This window comes from Seriola lalandi, unplaced genomic scaffold, assembly GCF_002814215.2.
Source record: "Seriola lalandi dorsalis isolate HSWRI2012SDOR001 ecotype SW California unplaced genomic scaffold, Sedor1 jcf7180002054961, whole genome shotgun sequence".
Classification (NCBI taxonomy): Eukaryota; Metazoa; Chordata; class Actinopteri; order Carangiformes; family Carangidae; genus Seriola; species Seriola lalandi.
The window spans coordinates 34,363-53,495 of record NW_019525512.1 but is presented as its reverse complement, the minus strand read 5'-3'; the positions used below and the strand labels follow the sequence as shown (position 1 = coordinate 53,495).

General features: G+C 43.0%; 1 protein-coding gene across 3 annotated transcripts in view; it reads left to right on the top strand.

Moving 5' to 3' along the window:
* usp6nl (USP6 N-terminal like) overlaps positions 1-19,133 on the top strand; it is a 69,301-nt gene that overhangs the window by 16,901 nt on the left and 33,267 nt on the right. Inside the window, exon 1 of one of the 3 annotated variants that reach the window (XM_087170807.1) lies at positions 4,530-4,722. The exons of 1 other annotated variant lie outside the window; for it this stretch is intronic. In XM_087170807.1, coding sequence (XP_087026933.1) covers positions 4,698-4,722 — 25 coding nt within the window. In that variant the 5' untranslated portion in view covers positions 4,530-4,697. Of the gene's footprint in view, positions 1-4,529; positions 4,723-9,797; positions 10,908-19,133 lie in introns of those variants that run through there. One more of the 3 variants, XM_023395330.2, reaches the window with a different exon arrangement.

The window sequence follows — 19,133 nt, the reverse complement described above, 5'->3', positions numbered from 1 at the left end:
GGGGGGGGGGGTTACAGGAAGGAAGCCTTGCTGGAATACGATTACATCTCCCAGTAAACAGGGCAGCAGGAGGAAATGGATCCACAGTCTCTGTCCTAAGGGCATCTTCATGTATATACTGAAATCCACAGAGAGTAATATGTTCCTATCACACACACACACACACACACACACACACACACACACAAACCTGGTAGATCACATACCTGAACACATGCTCACCTGGACGTTACATACATTACAGTATGTGTCAGGTTTTCCACAGACAGGAGATCTGGTTTCGGTCAGTGTCGTCCTCTCCTGGTTCGATGGATCAGATACAGTTTGATTGATTTTACATGATTGACTGTAGGAGCAGTTGTTCCTGGTTTGGTGGTGTGTGGAAAAATTTGGATATTTCACTTCATCAGATTGCAAATTCAGAAACTATGAAGCATCACCTCCTTGAGAGTGCTCTCAGATTTACCTCCTGGAATTAGACCTAGCCCAAAGTGGGGAAGAGAACAGTGTAAACAAAAGCAGTGACTACACACTACACAGATAAAAAGCCCTCTTCATGAGATCTTAATAGTGACGATTGTATTTCAGTAAACTGCGAATAATTCTTTCCAGCAGACGAGTGTCTCTCTGCACCTCTTCTGCAGTTGCAGCGTTTCAGTAATGCATTCTGGACGGATGGTTTTCTGCAGATGAGAGGAGCATGTAAGAACATTTTCGATACCGTTTTCACTGCTGGTGTTGCTGCTGGCTGCAGCTTGAAAAAGGGGTAACAGGGTTATGACTATCACCTGGTTATCCCGCTGCTGCCGGGCAAGTTTTCCATTCCGCCACACTTCTATCAGGTTTTCCAGCCACATTATGCAGCTCGGAGTGGACCCTGGGATTTATACACGGTTTGGTGTGACGTATATTTGCTTTTTATTCCGATGCTCTTCGACAAAATAGCAGCAGACCAAATATAAGTTTGTTTTCTGTCTCCGAGCTGGCAGCGCTGGCAGAGATTAGGGAAGGTGAGAGCAACACACAGAGTAAATGACATTTCCAAGCCATGAAATATCAGCTTTATAGGAAACAGAGAGCTGCGGCTCCCTGCAGCTTTGGTCAAATATTCAACCTGCTCCAGATTCAAATTGTTTTGGCTGATAAATAGTTTTTCCAGAAGATGATATAACTGCAAAAACAAAGATTTATAAAGATCAGAGGCGGCTCTGTGCCGACTTAAGACTCCAGTTTGCAAACATATGAAAAGAGAGAACTTTTTGGATAAACACTGTAATATTATCCACAGGGATATTTAAAGTAAGATAACTGCTCCAGGAAAATGTGATACTTCCTCTTTCACATGCACAGAAATCATGAAGTTGCCTTAACGTAAGCTTTTCGTGGCCTGTGTGTATTTATGGTGAAGCGAGTGGAGCGGCTGTTTTTCGGCGGCGGCGGCGGCGGCGGCGGCTCTTCTGCTCAGAAAGTTTAGTCCATCAATACTTAATGTCTGGACTGGAATGTCTGTAGACAGACGGGATCTTAAGCTTTGCTGTTTTTGGATGTGCAGCTCTTTAATGTTTGTTTTTTTTCTTTGTGCAGACGTGATGTGAGTTCGGTCTCTGTGCCAGTTGAGTCTGATACCAAGTTATTTGCTTCTGTTGTTGAAAGTAACAGAGTTTAAGCCGTTGATGTAAAGTAGACGTGTAAGTTTATGCAAAATCTTGGAAATTATTGGATACACAACACGGTTTTAACGTCACAGTTTAAAGTACAGTAAAACAAATGATATAATTTTTATTCATTTATTTTAAAAAAGTGCAAACACTAGGTCATGGGTCACAATTAGGGAACTAAAACCAACTAATCTTTGGTATTTTATTATGAAAAATAAATGAAATAATTTATAGATTATCAAAATAGTTTGTACTTTTTTTTGCACACAGTTCTTGCTAACCGTGATTTACTGGTTTAATCTGGGTTGTTGTTACTAGCCACTTCCTTACAGTCAGTCAATGGAAGCTGTTGCATCATGTTAGCTAGAGCCGCCAGATATCTAATAAGAGGTTTTAGAAAAAGAGAGGATGATAATAATAATAATAATAATCAAAGTGTTTTTAAAGAAGAAAATCAAATCAAAAACACAAAGTAAAAGTAAAAGAAAAAAATAGGTTTCCAGCTGTTTCTTCAAACCATCACCAGAAGGTGATTGTCTGATTTGTGGTGGGAAAAGAGTAATTGATTTGTTTTCCAACAAATTCTCACATTTCTAAAGCATAGGAAAGTTTGTTGATAAGGTCTTTTGCTAATTTGTAAACCTGTTATGTTACCAGTATGTTGCCAACTGCCAAGACACGGCAATAATTATTGGTTGAGGTTTTACCAGTTTTTGCCTAGAGACTAGAAACACACACACACACACACACACACACACACACACACACACACACACACGAGACAAAACACAAACCTGTTAAAGCATGATGCGTTACATCATCTCAGTTTCTTCAGATTAAGTGTTAATGACTAACAAAGATCACATGTGCAACCTCCCAACGCCACCGTTAGCAACTTACAGTAAAGCAGTGACCAGGGAGAAACCTCACACACACACACTCACACACTCACTCACACACACACACACACACACACACTCACTCACACACACACACACACACACACACACACACTCAGCCGGTGACAAACATCTCACCGCCTGTCAACCCGTGATATACGACACACACCCTATCGACCAATGTCAAGCGGGATACACCTGATCGACTTTGTGATGTATGAACGCACGTGTGTTAGAGAGAGAGAGAGAGACCGAGAGGGGGCGAGCACAGAGCATTGTGGGTAACATTCGTAGACTCCCACGCTGCTGGTTGCCGCAGTCACTGGAACGGAGTGGTCGTAGATCTTGGGCTGTCAAACCTCTGCTCCTCCTGCTCGGCCCTGGTCCTCCGCTGCTTCACCAGCTGTTTGCTTTAGTCTGGCCTTGTAAACAACACACAAACACACACACACACACACACACATCTACAGACGCTATTGACTCTCCCACCTTTGTGGTAAACATCATGGCTGTGCACTGGGAGGCGGGGTCATGCAGGCCTGGGAGAGGTTAGCTCTGAGGGAGGCCGGCCTCTTCATGTGGAGTCACAATCAGACTTAGACTGATTTATTGTTTCACTCATGTTTCGCCTTTGGTTGAAACTATATTCGGAGTGTTTTATTTGAACTCTAGAACATTTACTCCTCTATTTATTTTCTGTTTATCTTGCCATTCAAAGCTCAGAAGGAAGGAAATAACTGAAACCGTATATAAAGTAAATCCTCTATTAATTTATTTTACATTTGGCTGCAGCTAATGATTCTTTTCATTATTGATTAGGCCAATAAACAGTCTAAAATCCATAGATAATCAGTTTACAATCATAAAGGACAAAGGAAGGCAGCCAGTGTTCACGTTTTAGAAGGTGGAGCCAAAACATTTTTGCTTAGAAAATAACTCGACCTGATTTTCAACATTTACCAGACAAATTGAAGTCCAGGTTGACTCTGACTTTCTGTGCATTCATTTTTCACAGAAAATATTAATAATTCACATTTTTAAATACAGACACAAATAACCTACAGTGATATACGTAAAACAAAAGTTATGTGTGAAGTAAAGAGAAGCTCCAAGACAGGGACAAAAGAAGAAGAGAAACCTCAGGAAGAGCGACAGTGGAGGGATCCATCCTGCAGTAGATGTTGAACATGTTGGCCGCAGGAGAAACAGGACGACAGCATGAAGTAAATAAAGTATAAAAGGCACAAAAACTATGAGCTATGAGGGTGCTGAAAAGGATTCCTCACTAACCACTTATGAGTCATATGACCTTTGTTTACAAATGCTGGTTTGTATTTTTATGGGGCGGTTAAAACCCGAACAAACCACATACAAAAATGCAACAAATTAAACTGAACCACTGCGGTTTAACACAGGGAAACACACTGACAGTCAGTCACTTCAACTGGGAAATACTTTTTATTTTGCATCTTGATCTTGACCATAATAGCAATAGAATAATAACTGAATACTTTTAAAAGCATTATTAAAAAGGTGAAGAATTGTAGCATGATATTGAGTTTGGGGACAAATATCAGTATTGGCTTTCGCAAACCAATGATTTGATTGATTAAATAAAAATACAGCCTTCTTTAAATGAGCAGGTGTTTTTAGGCCCAAATGTGTATTAGATATTAATTGGATCATTTTTATATGAAGTTTTAAAATAAACAAGATTAAAGGCAGTGACGGGACTAAAGCAGGACAGGTGCTGCTGGAAAGTTTCATATATATAGCACGACACGTAACCAGCCACGAAGGACACTGGAACACTTGGCTGACGTCCGATTGGTCAAAGTGTTTGCACACTTCAAACAGGAAATGACACGGGGAGGGCAAACAGGAAGTGCGAGGCAGAGCGGTGATGTTGTTCCAGTGTGTTTTCTTTCCCGTCCCGTTCCCATTCCCTCGCTCGCTCGCTGAGAGAGGAAGGAGAGAGGAAAGGCAGTGAGAAAGTCAGCGATAGGGAGGGTATTCAACCTTTCAAACATGCTGACTCAAAACTTTTTAGAGCTGTGATACTTTAGTCAGAGTAAAAAGCAGCATTTTAAGACACTTCAGCCTCCCTGCTGTCGGACACCAACATGTCTCCAGTGGGATAATGTTGCTGCATCTCTGTTGGACGTGTAAGTAAGCGACTGTTTGCTAACGTGTCAGAACTGTGAGTCTATGTTTTGCAGACAGTCTGCAGTCGGCTTGCTCAGTAGTTTGGCTGTTTTGAGCTTATATCAGATGAACTGTGTTGCTCTGCGATATGGAAATGAAGAAGTTCAAGTATTGATATCAGCATACGGCTGGAGATCACTAAAGCCTCGTGGAGCTACTTTCTACATCTGTGCACAGCTGCAAACTTTCCATTCATACTACAGTTGTGGTCTGCGCTGGTCCATGTCGGTGTGGCGATACACGCATGCGCATTTCCCGATTCACACGCCATGATTGCTCATGCCTTTGCAAATGTCCAGACGGTATTTGACTTGTTTTCAAATTAATGCAGTAACTTATTATTTGTGGTGTTAAATTAGTACAACATTTAGCTCTTGCACGACCTCTCTTCAAAACAAGACTCCATTTTGTAATCTGGAGCATATCGGCGCACTTGCTAAGCGCACAGTCGTGGACGTGGACATAGGATTCACTCTCTGGGGACCATGAACTTTCATCTCGAGAGAAACGCTGCCAGATCGTCTGAAAGAATCAGTATTTGCTTCACAACCACTCCGTCCCTATCTACGATTTACACAGATGAATGTAGGTACGAGCTGAATGAAGAGGTGACGTGCATCCGGTGAAATGCGGCGGAGTTGTTCGTGTTCATATTGTTCCCCGTGCATGAAACCTCATTGGCATTCAGCAGCAGGACTCTGAGTGCCACGGCGCACTGAAGCGCAGCAGGCAGCATTAATCAATGTGCCGAGCAATCAGCACCCAGCCTAATTCAATCCCCCTTCCAACAGAATGCTGCCATTAGGACAACAGAGGAGTGTGTGTTCACACCACTGTTATGTCTGTGTGATTTGTGTGTGTGCCAGCCGCCGCCACCGCCGCCGCTGCCCCCAAACAAACCCCCCCCCCTCCCCTTAGAGAGACAGAGTGGGAAGAGGAAGCAGATAGAAAGCATTATGGAGAAGAGCGCTGAGTGAAATTGGGGTTGTTGCTGCTCTTCTTGCAGTGAAGAGGAGAGACAGAGATGACAGTGTAGTTGTTATTGTCATTTTCTGTGGAGGGAGATTAAAGGGAAACAAAAACGTGGCATTGAGCTGAAAAAAAAGTTTTCACGCTGGCTTTCCTGTCAGGCGGCAAAGACGTTCATTCATTCATGTTGTGATAACTGGAGACATTTCTTGACTAGTTTTGAGAAATTCTGACAATGAGGCCTTCAAAGCCTCTGTGTCTTTCTTCTGACACCTTTTGTATCTCCCAGCTTTCTTCTCTGTCTTCCTCTGGTAATATTTCCCTCCTTCTTCCATGTAATCTTCCACAACCCTGACTTCTGTTTGTTTTTCTTTTTATTTTGTCTTTTTCTTTGTAAATTCAGCTAATACGCTGAGTCTGAACACATCCGCAAACTCACATCTGCAATCACACGTATCCATAACTTTCTCTTTGAATTACTGCAAAACCAAATTGTAAATGTGGTTAAAATCTCATAATTTTTAAAAAAGAAGGAAACATCTTTTAAGAATATTTCTTCACTATTGTACAGGCAGCGTCGGCTCTTTTAAACTTTTCAAACCGATAAAGTGTCAGAACAATGTGTTCCTCAGCTTTCCTCTGATTAACGCAGATTTAAGTGCTGTTTCGCAGGTTTTCCCGCTTTGCAAAAAGCTGTATTTCTAAACACGACTGAATCCTTGTTGAACAGACAAATTCAAAGATTTAAATCTTTCTTTAAAAAAAAAGTCATTTCACACTGAAAAAACACCTTTAAAAATGGAGAAAAGGCTTGAGTTACATTATTATAGTCGGTTTATTTCAGCTCCTTCATTGTCGGCTTCATAAAAGATTAACAGTGCTACAAAAATACCTGCATCGACCTGTTTCAGATCACCGCTGCTCTTTCGCAGTTGTCGCTGTGTTATTTTTCCAGCCTGTGCGCAGGATCTACTCTCCTCTCTCCAACATCCAGAACTTGGCGACCCGGTCGCGGCGCTGACGGCGTCTCGGTTGCCAGTTTGAGTGAAGAAGGCTGTCACTCGGCCGAGCTCTCATCTGGCCCGTAGATTACAGAGGCGATGTCTCAGCAGCTCCGGGAGACTTACAGTATCTGTCCGTTCTCAATCAAGCGAGCGTTAGGGCGAACTCGTCGAGAGCCTATTGATCTGAAACCGACGTATGGCTGCTGTCAAGAGGAGACTGAGGGCTCCATCAATATCATTCTGCTTCCCTCCAACTCAGCCACAGGTCAATCCATATCTCTGCAGGTCTCTGTTCCCCTCCGTTTCTACGATGCTTACCTCACTTCCTCTTTTCCTTTTATGTGTGTGACGTCTTTGATCCCTGCAATCTTTGAAAAATTAAACGATTACATATTGATCCTCGGGAACATTACAGTAGAAATTAATTGCAAGACATAATATGATCGACCAACATCATTATTTGATTTGAATTTTAAGATTTAGACTTAGAATAAGGGGAAAAAAATGATCCAATATTAACTTTAATGAACTTTTTTAATGCCTCTGAGCAAATTTGCTTAATTTATTATTGCTTTTATTTTAAATTTATGATTTAATTGATAGATATTTCCAGTTCAATACAATGTGGGTCTTTGCAGTTTGATTGTATTGTATTCATGGCTGAAATGATTTAAGATATTCCTTCATTAGTCCCACAGTGGGGAGGTTTGCAGTATTACTGCAGCGAAGTGACAGTACTGCAAAATGACAATATCAAATACTTAAAAAAGATAAATAATATATTTACAATAGATATTCAAATATAAGAAAAATACAAAAAATAGCAGCAGATAAGTGTTAGATGTTAAAATTATTGCACATGACGATATAGAAACACTGGATTTACCACTTCAGGCCTCTAAAAAAACAATCTGAGTCACACTCACTAGTAAATATTACATGATTTTAAGGAGCCACAAGGGACCTACTGCTGAGGTCGGCCAGCGGCATCAATAAAGAACACAACAGGTGCATTTTCCACCTGCAGCACTGCTAGCTGCAGCCTGTGTATGACTTAACGTGGAGAACAGTACGCGTGGTTATTTTGATGCAGGTGTCAGCGGATGATTGTAGTCACTAAAAGATGTGGTCACCATTATGTTGGTAAAAGGCCACACTTTCACCTCCTGTAGTGGGGTCACAGCTTAGCAACAGTGGGTCTGAGGCCATAGCAACAGTAGCCACCGGCTCAGTCCAGCTATGCAGTAATTGGACCCTCTGACTCAGATCGACGTGCACGAACACACACGTCATCATAAGGACACATGTACATACTGTAGCACAAAGTATGTGTTTGATAGAATGTGTGTGAGAGATGTGTGCCATTAGAGAAGTGTGTGTGTGTGTGTGTGTGTGTGTGTGTGTGTGTGTGTGTGTGTGTGTGTGTGTGAGAGAGAAACAGCAAACAGAGTGTGTTTTATAGTGACTCCATTAGTGTAAAAAATGAACCTGCCTGCTGGTGCTGCTACACGGTGCCTGCTCCTCTGCATGCTGCACCGTCCTTGGGTAGGCGTCATTTGTGTGTGTGTGTGTGTATGTGTGTGTGTGTGTGTGTGTGTGTGTGTGTGTGTGTGTGTGTGTGTGTGCGCGTGCGCGCAATTTCCTTGTGGGTATGTGCATATCTTCCCATTCAACATGACAGTGAGCACTAATGACATGACGTGTTCATGTACCTTGAAGGTGTGTGAAGTCTCGCTGCTCAAGGTCATTTTTGGGGCAGTCCATTTTCTAACCGGCTCAAATACTGATATAGGAGGACATTATTCACTGCCGGGGCTGCTGGGAAATCCAATTTGGATTTGAAACTAGAGAAGAGGAGGAGGAGGAAGGGGTGATAGAGACAAGGGTTTTGTTTTTGTTTTATTGTTTTTGAGCCATTGATCAAGAAGGAGTCGCACACTATGGGCACATCTGTCACAATAACGCCTTGTATGTGCAAGCATGAAGCACATGAACCATGCAGCAACATGTGCAAACTATACCATGGCGTTTGGTACAAAAAATATCTAAATTTATCATTTAAATTACATGTAATGTATAATTGCATCATAAAATTACACAATTATAAAATTACACATAATTATAAAATTACGGTTAATTTTGGTTTTTTTTAATTATAAATTACACATAAAATTATGCATTATTACAAATTTACATGTAATTTTATATATACGTGTAATTTTATGATTTTAATTCCCAAATTAATTTCATAATTGTATCATGAAATAAAACAGTACAGGCAGTGGAGCTCCTCCTTTTTTTTATAATTTACAATACAAGAAACTAGAGAATGCATGGCAAAATATTGGCCTATGACTTGTTAAGAGGAACTGAGCTTCCCTGTAGTTTCCACCCTGTGTATTAGGAAAAGATAGCGGGGACCTAGGATGGATCCCTGAGGAACCCCAAAGGAGATACCAGAGACAGAGGATGAGGAATGGCTGAAAAAGACCCGTAACGCTTCATCAGAACAATTTCTCCTGCCCCTAGAAATACCCTCCAGTTTCCGTCAATTTCTGTAAATTTCCGAAACCAGGAGTAAATCATTCATGGTTTATTACAGAGTATGTTCCTTGATAAGTGACATTAAAACCTGAGTGTCATTGGTAATTTGCTTTTTCTGTCTTGAAAGGCAATTTAAAAAAAAAAAAAATCTTTATCAGTGCGAGGGAGTAACGACAGTGACAAAGACGGTTTGAAAATGTGAGAGGGCGTAACCTCAGGATGACAGTGTTACTGATGCTGATGGTTGCAAATCACACACATACACACTCATCTCTTGCATCACATTTACTCCCTTTTTTGCATTCTGCTCGCGTCCTCAGCTTCGCAGTAAATGTACACAATAAAAAAAAAGAGAAAGAGGGGGGGAGTGGGTGACCGAGACAGAAAGTGACACACTTATAACGGGAGAGAGAAAGAGGAGGGAGGAGTGCAGGAAAGCAGGGAGAGGGAGAGGGAGGAAGGGAGGGAAGGAGATGCTGTGGGTGAGTGAGAGGAAGCGCTCATTAATTCGAATTTAAAGGATGTGAAGAGAGGATGGCGAGCGAAGCAGCCAGCGATCGCAGGACTGAGGGAGGAGAGGGAGACGGGAAAGAAAGAGATGGATGAGAGAGTTGGACATCACTGGTGAACTGTGCGTCCACTGATCCACAACGTCCAGGTGGTTCTGTCTATCTGCTGGAGCCACAGAAGAAGAAGAAGAAGAAGAAGAAGAAGAAGAAGAAACAGACAAGGGGGGGGAAAAAGGAAGAAGAAGAAAAGAGAGACAGGACTGCTCTGTTCTGTTTCTCCGCTGCCGACCGCCAAACGGAGAGTGTGTGAGAGCACTCCAGCTGAGCGACACCACACACACACACACACACACACACACACACACACACACACAAACGTCACACACGACAGGAACACATTCAGTTTGCTGCCAGTGAATATCATCCACTACTTTCAGCAGCTGCCATTAGTTGAGCTGAGATTTACAGGCTGTTTCATGTGGACCAGAGGTGGGATTCGAAGCAGGTGAAGCCTTTAACAGGTTGTGTGTGTGTGTGTGTGTGTGTCTGTGTGTTTGTGTGTATGTGTGTGTGTGTGTTAGCTGCTGCTGTTCATCTGTGCTTGGAGATCCAGCTGTTTTATAGAGAAATATCAGCAAAGAGAATCTGAGGGCATTTGAGTTGCCGGAGAGTTTATAAGCATGTGTTGAAATCTGGAGAAAGAACATCAAACAGAAAAAGGAGAAGAACGTTTTTAAAGAAAAGGTTGGTTTTTTTTGTGGGGTTTTTTTTTTTAACTCCTGGAGAAGCAGCGAGCTCTCGTACACCACCACCACCACCGCCACCGCAGGAACAAGCGCCTCATCTCGGAGCAGAAACGCAGCACCTCGCCTCGCCTCTCCTCCAGGATGCTGAAACCAACGTCCCCAGGAGCCGGGAGTCACGATGTGGATTAGGAGTCCCGAGGAGGCGCCAGGGAGGGATGAGGTTGTGGAGGGTGAGAGGGCAAGAATGGGCTGCCCCTGCCCCGTGGCACCTCCGGCTGCCTCCACCACCGCCTCCCCGTGAGGATGCAGGTCCTACAGATCGTCAAGGAGCTGGTGTCGCCTTCCAGACGCAGGGCAGCAGCCAGATTCGGAGGTGTGTGCGTTTATATGTACGTCGGTCATTTTAATGATCCATCACTATTATAGCCACTGATTGTGTTTCTCAAAGTGATGTAGTGCAAAGGTTTGACCTAAAAACATCAGAAGGAATATCGGACATTAGACAGTGAGTGTTGTCCAGGCTACATCATCAGCTCAGTGTGAGGAGAGGGCAGCAGCCCAGAGGATTTATGAGCCTTGTGAATATTTGCTGTAGGGTTCGACCGATGTAAGAGGCAGGAAAAGCTTTTATTAAAGAAGGTTATTGGCCAGTTACGTAGCCTCCCTCTGACACGACGAAGCTCTGCTGTATCGTCTGAATGCCGCGTCCACGACCGGGTTCAGTTTCCCAAAGATTTATTAGAATCAAGCAAAGTCTTAGTTCATGTGTCACTGTCAGTGTTTCTGCCAGGATGAAAACCACCATCATCATAGACGTGGTCACGACACAATGGATAGTACAAACAGGGATGACGGCACACACCCTGAAAAGTCACCACTCCCTGATTAACCATCTTGAGCTGTTTGTGATGTAATAATCATCATCAATCAATGTGACCCGCCTACAGGAGGAAAACCAACTTCAGCTCGTTTTGTCATTTGCTAACAGTGATTTCTTTTTCTTTTTTTTTTTAAAGACTAAATATATAAAAGATATAAAAATGGTTTATAATTAAGTTATCAATTAGCTTGTTAACACTTTACAAATCATAAATAAACAAGTTATAACACAGTTTTCATACACTGATACTACTCATTAATCTTCCTAATGAGTTACTATCGTTTATAATTGGTGTTGTAAAGTGTAAAACACACCATCATTTATTAATCATTTGACTTTTTTTATTCTTCCACGCCGCCGACAGTCAAAGCGGGAGCCATATTGTTTTTTCGTCTGTTCGTCCGTCCCATTCTCGTGGGCACGACATCTCCGTAACACCTTGAAGGAACTTCTTCAAATTTGGCACAAATGTCCACTTGGTCTCAAGGATGAACTGATTAGATTTTGGTGGACAAAGGTCAAAGGTCAAAGTGTCACACAGAAATTATGACAAAAAATTTCACAGAAACGGTTCACATTATATATGATTCTGGATAAACAGGGATGTAACCTGGAACTAGCCTGAGTGGCGGAGGGATACGACCACGAGGAGGTGATTCTGGTTTGGTTTTGAACTAGTGTGACGTTAATTATTTTGTACTGACTGTCATTGAGGATGGGGTTAAACTTCCTGCTGAGCCTGTGTGGCATTTGTCTGAATGGAGGGGAGCCTCCACTGTAATGGCTCTGTTGCTGTGTGTGTGTGTGTGTGTGTGTGTGTGTGTGTCGTGTGTGCGTGTGTGCGTGCCCTGCAGCTGCATTTCTCTGGTGTGCGATGAATAACGAAGCATGGCGCCCACAGTAATGTGACACGCTGTGACCTCCGACCCCTCGTCCTGTGTCCTGATTGGTTCAGCCTGCGTGCGTTCGCCTCGATCTTTAATCTGCTTCTGCAAAATAACCGTCATTTTTATTTTTTTTTTTTAAATTGTTGTTGCCACAAATTTATCCGAAGCTTTCCTTCCCTGCGGGAGGATGAACGCCACAGCTTGTTGTTGACTTCTTGCTTCAGTGCTTCAGATACAAAAAGGAGGTAGATTTGCATGAATTTAACGAGGGGGCTGATGGGCAGGTAAAAATGTGTTGTAATTAGGATGCTGATGGTAATTTATGATAATTTCTCCTAAGTGCATTCATTTTTTCGCAGCATCTCCAGGTCTGTGTGTGCACTTATATTTGCCTGGACTGTTTCTCTCTGAACTTTAGGAAAATGTCAGAAGTGATATTTTTCAGTCTCTTCTTCTTCTTTTAAAAAATGTTACGTTTAGCTCAGTTGGTGCTGGAAAACAAACGGCCTTTCCTTTCATTTGTGCCATAAAGTAACCAGGTGTAGAAACCAGTGTAAAAGGAGGATTCACTTTTAAAGGCTTTTATTCAAGTACAAAACTCTTTTGCCTCTCGACAGCTGGCTTTGATAACAGCTTTAATTTATCAACTAAACCCCACTAGTGCGCTCACGGAGGAGCAATTAAACCACGGAAGCAGGAGCTGCAGCTCGCGGTTCCACTGGGAAGTCAATAATATTTTGGGTAGAAATTGCTTTTGTGCTGGTGAAATGATAGATGGAGGCAGATGTTAACATTCAGGAATGCAGCAGTTTTTATTTTTGGGGCACGTGACCAAGGTCAGGTTTGTGTTTGGGTTTCATTAAGGTCCCAGTGTTACAGCTAAATAACAAGTTAACCTCTTGAACCGACGAGGAGATGACTCTGTGATCATGTTAATGGAGTCGGTGCAGATGTGTCGCCGTCACTCCGATCTGATATACTGTGTTTTTAATAGGAGCTGTGGAGACTGAATCATCAGCGCTGTGACAGAGTTGGCATTAATTAAGTAACAGTGACAAAACTCATCACACTTTTCTGATTTAATGCTTCTGTTGAACTCATTTAAATAACAGTCACACATCCGATCACCTTCCTTTAATTGTTCAGATTCCTTTATCTGATTGGTCAGGGAGTTCTCCTGGCTGAAAGTGCTACCATCAAATCCCAGTTGGCAGACATTAAATGTGAAAAATAGACTTTTGCCGTTGCTGATTCGCTAAAAATCTGCTAAATATGAATGAAAACGTTTGAAAATGCTCTGATTTAAATACTGGAAAACAATTGCTGCAAGCATAAAGCGTAGTGTTAGGATTTCTGTCAGACTCAGAATTATACACAGTTTAGCTTAGAAAACGTCTCTATTGAAAACCTGCCATGCATTATTTGGTTGTTTTCTGTTTCTTACCTTTTATATCGTCCTGTTTCGACTGTGAATTATGTTCATTTAATATGCATATATTTCACACCAGCACGATTTTGTTTGGGAGAAACTGCAGCAGTGACGAGATTCTTTTCAAATATTCTTGAGTTTCCGTCAGATTTTATCTATCTATCTATCTATCTATCTATCTAACATCAGCGTGTGAGACAAAACATTCACACTACACGTATCAGCAAAATATTCACTGTGAATGACGACTCGACGGACGAACACAATCACGTTTCGGAGGCTTGTCGTCACAGTGAGGTTGCCAGGCAACCAACAGAGACGCTGCTGGTTTTAGTAAGAAATAAACAGGAAAAAATGCAACTTTGTTAATTAGTGTGACTTAGAGGTGTTTGTAAGAGTCTTGAACTTTAGAGCCAGGCTAGCTGTTTCCACCCGTTTCCAGTCTTTATGCTAAGCTAGGCTAATCATCTGGCAGATCTGAACTTTCACTCTGACTTGAGTGGTTTGGATTTTCAAAGTCAGGAAAAACTCACGAACCCAGATTTTAAAGGGTCAAAATATGATTCAACATATTGTTTAATAATTACATGAGCTGATAACGAATGGAGTCCTCCTGAGACTGTTGCTTTATAAAGATGAATTTGAAAAAAGTAGGTGTTGAATTTAGAAAATTGTAAGGTAAAAATAAGTGGCAGCACTTCAGAGGCAGAGACACAGGTCAGGCAATATGACCGTGGTCTTGTTTGTTTACAGTAACTGCCCTAATGCCACTGAATTAATGTCGTAACGATTTATTGATTTTTATTTTTTTTTTAAATGTTACAAGTGGAAGCTTTTGCCATGACCGACCTGCACTTAGCCTCCAACTCCCCAGTGCAGCTACTCCACGGCGCTGTTAGACGCCGCTGCGAGCGTGCAGACCTGATGACAAGTGTGTGAAAGCTGCCGCGAGGCAGGTAAGTGTGTGTAATCAGCTCTAAAGGCACAGACACTTAAACAGAGAGAGCGTCGCAGAGATTTTCAGCTGCTTTATCGACTGGCCCGGGAACGATTCGCGCTTTCCATTTGGCTGTCGCCTTCGTCTCCGTCCGTGAGCCCCGCGGAGGAGAATCACCTTGGCTCCTCTCTTGGCTTGGATCAATGCAGGCAGATTTAGAGATGGCCTTCAACCGATACAGGACAAATACACACACATACATAAATTCACAGACTCACTGCAGTGCCGTGCTGGGGTGTGATGACGGGATGTGATGGGTGTACGGTGCTAGCAGATGTTGCCAGCGTGAGTCCCGTGATGAGGGTGGGGCTCTGAGACTGAGAGATATAACTCATGTGTGAGAGAGAGAGAGATGATGAGGAATCGGCAGGTTGTGTGTTGTGCAGTATATAGTATATAGTATAAGTATATCAACATACAAGAGTGAAATATTCCTTTATGGCGCAGCAGTTTCTTCCTTTTCCACGTTGTCAAACTAACAAAGTGATGAAAACATGGAAGCGCCGTCTTGAGCGCGCTCAGTGACGTCTGCCACACGTGTCACATTCATCGTAACAAAGGAATATGTCACCCAATACAACAGTATGGCTCTTTAATGAAGGATACGTATATTATTGATCCTGGTTTCTTTTTAAGGGAATTTTCAGTATCGATGTTACGGCTTTGTAGCTCGTCAGCGGAAAGTTGCTGGTTCAGTTCCCTCGACTGACTAAGAAAACATGTGAAAGAAATTAACATATATATATATCCTTGGAGTGGCCACTGAAATACCTGAGAGGAGAAACATGTTGCTGTGTGAATATGAAGCAGGGAGCTGTCAGAAAACGTGTTTCATATTTTCGTCAGCGTATTGACTTGCGGCTCAGCTACAGTAGCCTGAGGGAGCCCCGAGGCCTCAACCTCGGCCCTCATTTAAAGCCGTTTGTAGAGTGGGACTCCCCCCCCGGGACCTCATTATGACTCGACAAATACTATTATAGGCTCTCATTAATAATTTGCACTGCAGCCTTCGTACGTTTCTGTCTGGAAGAAGAAAGAAACGGCACAGAAAAAAACTAGCCAGAGCCCAAACCAACGAGATGCTGATTCATGCAAGAGTCGATCCAGGATTATCGGGGAGAGGGTCGCTGCCTTAAGGAAAACTAGGATGAATAAAAGAAAGTATACTGACAAAATATTTTACTTTGGGAGTCGGCTTGTAGCTGGAAAACTCTGCAGCTCAAACGTCGTAAGATAAGATCATCTCATATGTACTGGGAAATGATGCGTGCTACATCCTTTGCCTACTGATGGACTCAGTGCTCTGTTCATCATTTGACATCAGAATAACACACCTGTGACCTTCACCGAACTGTTCTCTGCAGATGAAGACCATGAGATGCAGCTGAAAGCTCAGGAAAAATAACATTGCAGTAAATGGGCATCGCGCCGAGGTTCTTTATTTTCGTCAAACTACAAACAAAATAAATAAAAATGACCCTTCAAGCTCAAAAGCCAAATGTCTAAATGTTTTAAGTTCAGCTACTTTATTGGTATTAATTGACTATATTTGATAAAAATCTAAAACTGGGAATTATCGCTAAAGTCAGCTGTGTCCCAGTTCAGGGGCGTTGCATCCTTCGGAGGTCTAGGAAGGAGCGGTTCCCCGAAGATTTTATTCGGGGACGCAGCGACTCTCGGGGGATAGGTAAGGCCGCGAAGGATCCACCTGTTGGATCCTTTTTTGCAGTGAAGGACATCTTTTGAAAGGAGCCTTTGAAATGCAGCCGTCGAAAGATGAGGCTCCTGAACAGAGACGCAGCTATTGATTGTATAGGTGTTTATTCAGCACGCGGGGAAGTTGGAGGGATGGGACGTTTGCAGCTTTTGAGGCAGTCACTGGCTCTGGATCGAACCCCTGCGGTTAATCTTTGCGTTTGGCAAAATCGTAGGTAGTTCTCCTCTCCACATACGTTATCTCCCCCAGCTGCTGCAAATCCCCGGAGGATCTGCAGGTAAAACCGGTCCTGTACAAAGAGAGCTTTTCTCTGCAGCAGAGTCTATCTGGTGCCTGTAGCGAGGGGAGGAGGCGCAGAGCAGTTTGGATTTATATCAAGTCTAAAGCCAGACTCTGCTGCTGCCAGACTGCAGCCTCCTCCTGGTCAGCACCCTCGACAGCTCGGTATCTCTCTGCATTATTCAGCAGCCCTCGTACTTCTTTCTCTCTCTCTCTCTCTCTCTCTCTCTCTCTCTCTTTATCTCTTTCTCCGCTCCTCTCCCTCCTGTGGCAGCGAATTCAAATGCTGCGCCAGGAGCTTCAAAACAAGGACACTTCTCGGCGTTTTGCATACCAACGTGTGAACCATCTGTGGGCATAATGTGGGTGTGTGAGCTTTTTTGTGTGTTTATGTGCGGAGCCGGAGCTTGAAGGGAAAACCGCACACCGGTTTAGTTGAGGAGGGACGGTCGGGACAGGCCAGACAGTCCAGGCCCAGCGGGTGTCGGGTTGAAGCCGCCTGCTGACATCCACACTGTAGCAGCCGGGCTAATTGCCTGTCTGTCCTCCCTAAAGGGCACGGCTGCGGTGCTCTTCGTACCGCTGCTGTCAGCCTCCGTGGCAGAACAGAGCAGAGAGTTTAATCTCCAAAAATGCCTGTTCTTTTTTTTTTTTTTCTCCCTCAGCGGCTTCAGCTTCACGTGAACATCTCGGCTTGTTTTATATCTTTCACTGCTCGTGTCAGATTTAGCTGAAAGTATCGATCCCCCCCCCCCCCCCCCCCCACGCTCACTGATTCACACCTAGGCCTTTTAAATTATGTATCAAGTGGCTCTGCAGCCCTTCAAAAATCATTACTGAGCTTAAGCCGACACACATGCTCACATACACCATCCTGCTCGCCGGAGAACCAAATGTGGATTCATCTTGGCAGCGTCTGACCAAAAAGATTAACTTCCCTTCCTCTGCTTTGTTTCAGTCCTCAGGTCGGTTGTTTTTCGGAGCGTGCGCCGTCCCGACTTGTCCCGTCTTGTTAATAGCAAGCTGGTGACAGTCATGATGTTGGCACGGAGTCCTGCATGTTGTGGTGATAACAGCCTCTGTGCTACGATCAGCTGCGTTTGATCAAAACTTTGTTCTCTGGGCTGAATGTAATGCCGCAGCTTCATCAGATTAGTGGCAGATTTCAAAGGCGTGTCGTCTGTTTGCACCAGTTTTAGGCAGTTTACTCTGCAAAGAAATGTGTCACTCAAAACAACATTTATTAGTTATTCTTCTACATATTCTCTCTTTCACAGCTCAGGAATTTGAATCCTTTCTTTACCAATTTTTCAATTTCCTGTCAATAATCAGGAAACCACACGGCTTTCACGTCCTGAGTTGCTCTCTCAGATTAAGACGACTACAGAGGCGTCTTTTCTCAGTCCTCTCTGTGTGAGAGGATGACAGCTCATTAGATTAAATAAAGCCTATAAATCATCCTTACTCTTTTATTTTGACAGGGTTTAATATTGTGCGGATTGAGTGTTGAGGTGAAAGAGCAGCAGTTTTCCAGTGAAGTAAAGAGTTCAGTCTTATATATCGTTATTAATAACTGTGTGATGGCAGAGAAAGTGTGTGTTGTTTGAAAACCAGCAAAACAAGGAAGTGACTTCCAAACTTTAACCGGTGAGGAAGTTGGACTAGTTGCCTTTGAGGAACAGCGACTGTTTTTCACTTTCTGTGATGAGCTGTGGGAGCTAATAATAATAATAAAGAACTTATTTTGCACCTGTCGTTACAAGAAACGCAGCTCAGAGTGCGTTAAAGATTGAAAACAAGTTAAAAGACCGAGCAGGTAATTTAAACAGCAGGTACAGTTTTAAACAGCATCTCAAAAGAAAAGGAGGGAATGATGATCTGAAGATTATTTCTCCCCTGGGACGACTTGTACCTGTATTTAGCGCCGTCTGCCTCTGATCTGTATCCACATTTAGCCTCTTTGAACAATACGACTGCATCTAATTATGCTGCAGGCAGCTGCTTCACCCACCGACAGACACTTTGATATTGATTAATATTTGCCTTGTGGGAACTCGCACTGCAGCTTCGGTCCTCGGCTGATTTCTGACGGCAAATAAAAACGTTGAAGTCATTAAAAACATGGCGCTGAGTCGAGTGGTAGGGGGTCACGGCACGATCTGAAATATTAGGACAGAACTTTTAGTAATTAATTATTTCCAGCAGTGAATAAATGGACAAAAAAAATAAACGAGGAGCCATTTTATCTACTGTATTGACAAAAAATATATGATTTCCACCACGAAGATGAAAGTTAACCCTAGCGCTGACCTTGTAGTCACACACCTGCTGCTCCTCCAAACATGGCAGCGCGCTGATCTGAATCTACTCCAGGTAACACATGTCAAATGACCCCAACTCTCCCTTTTAA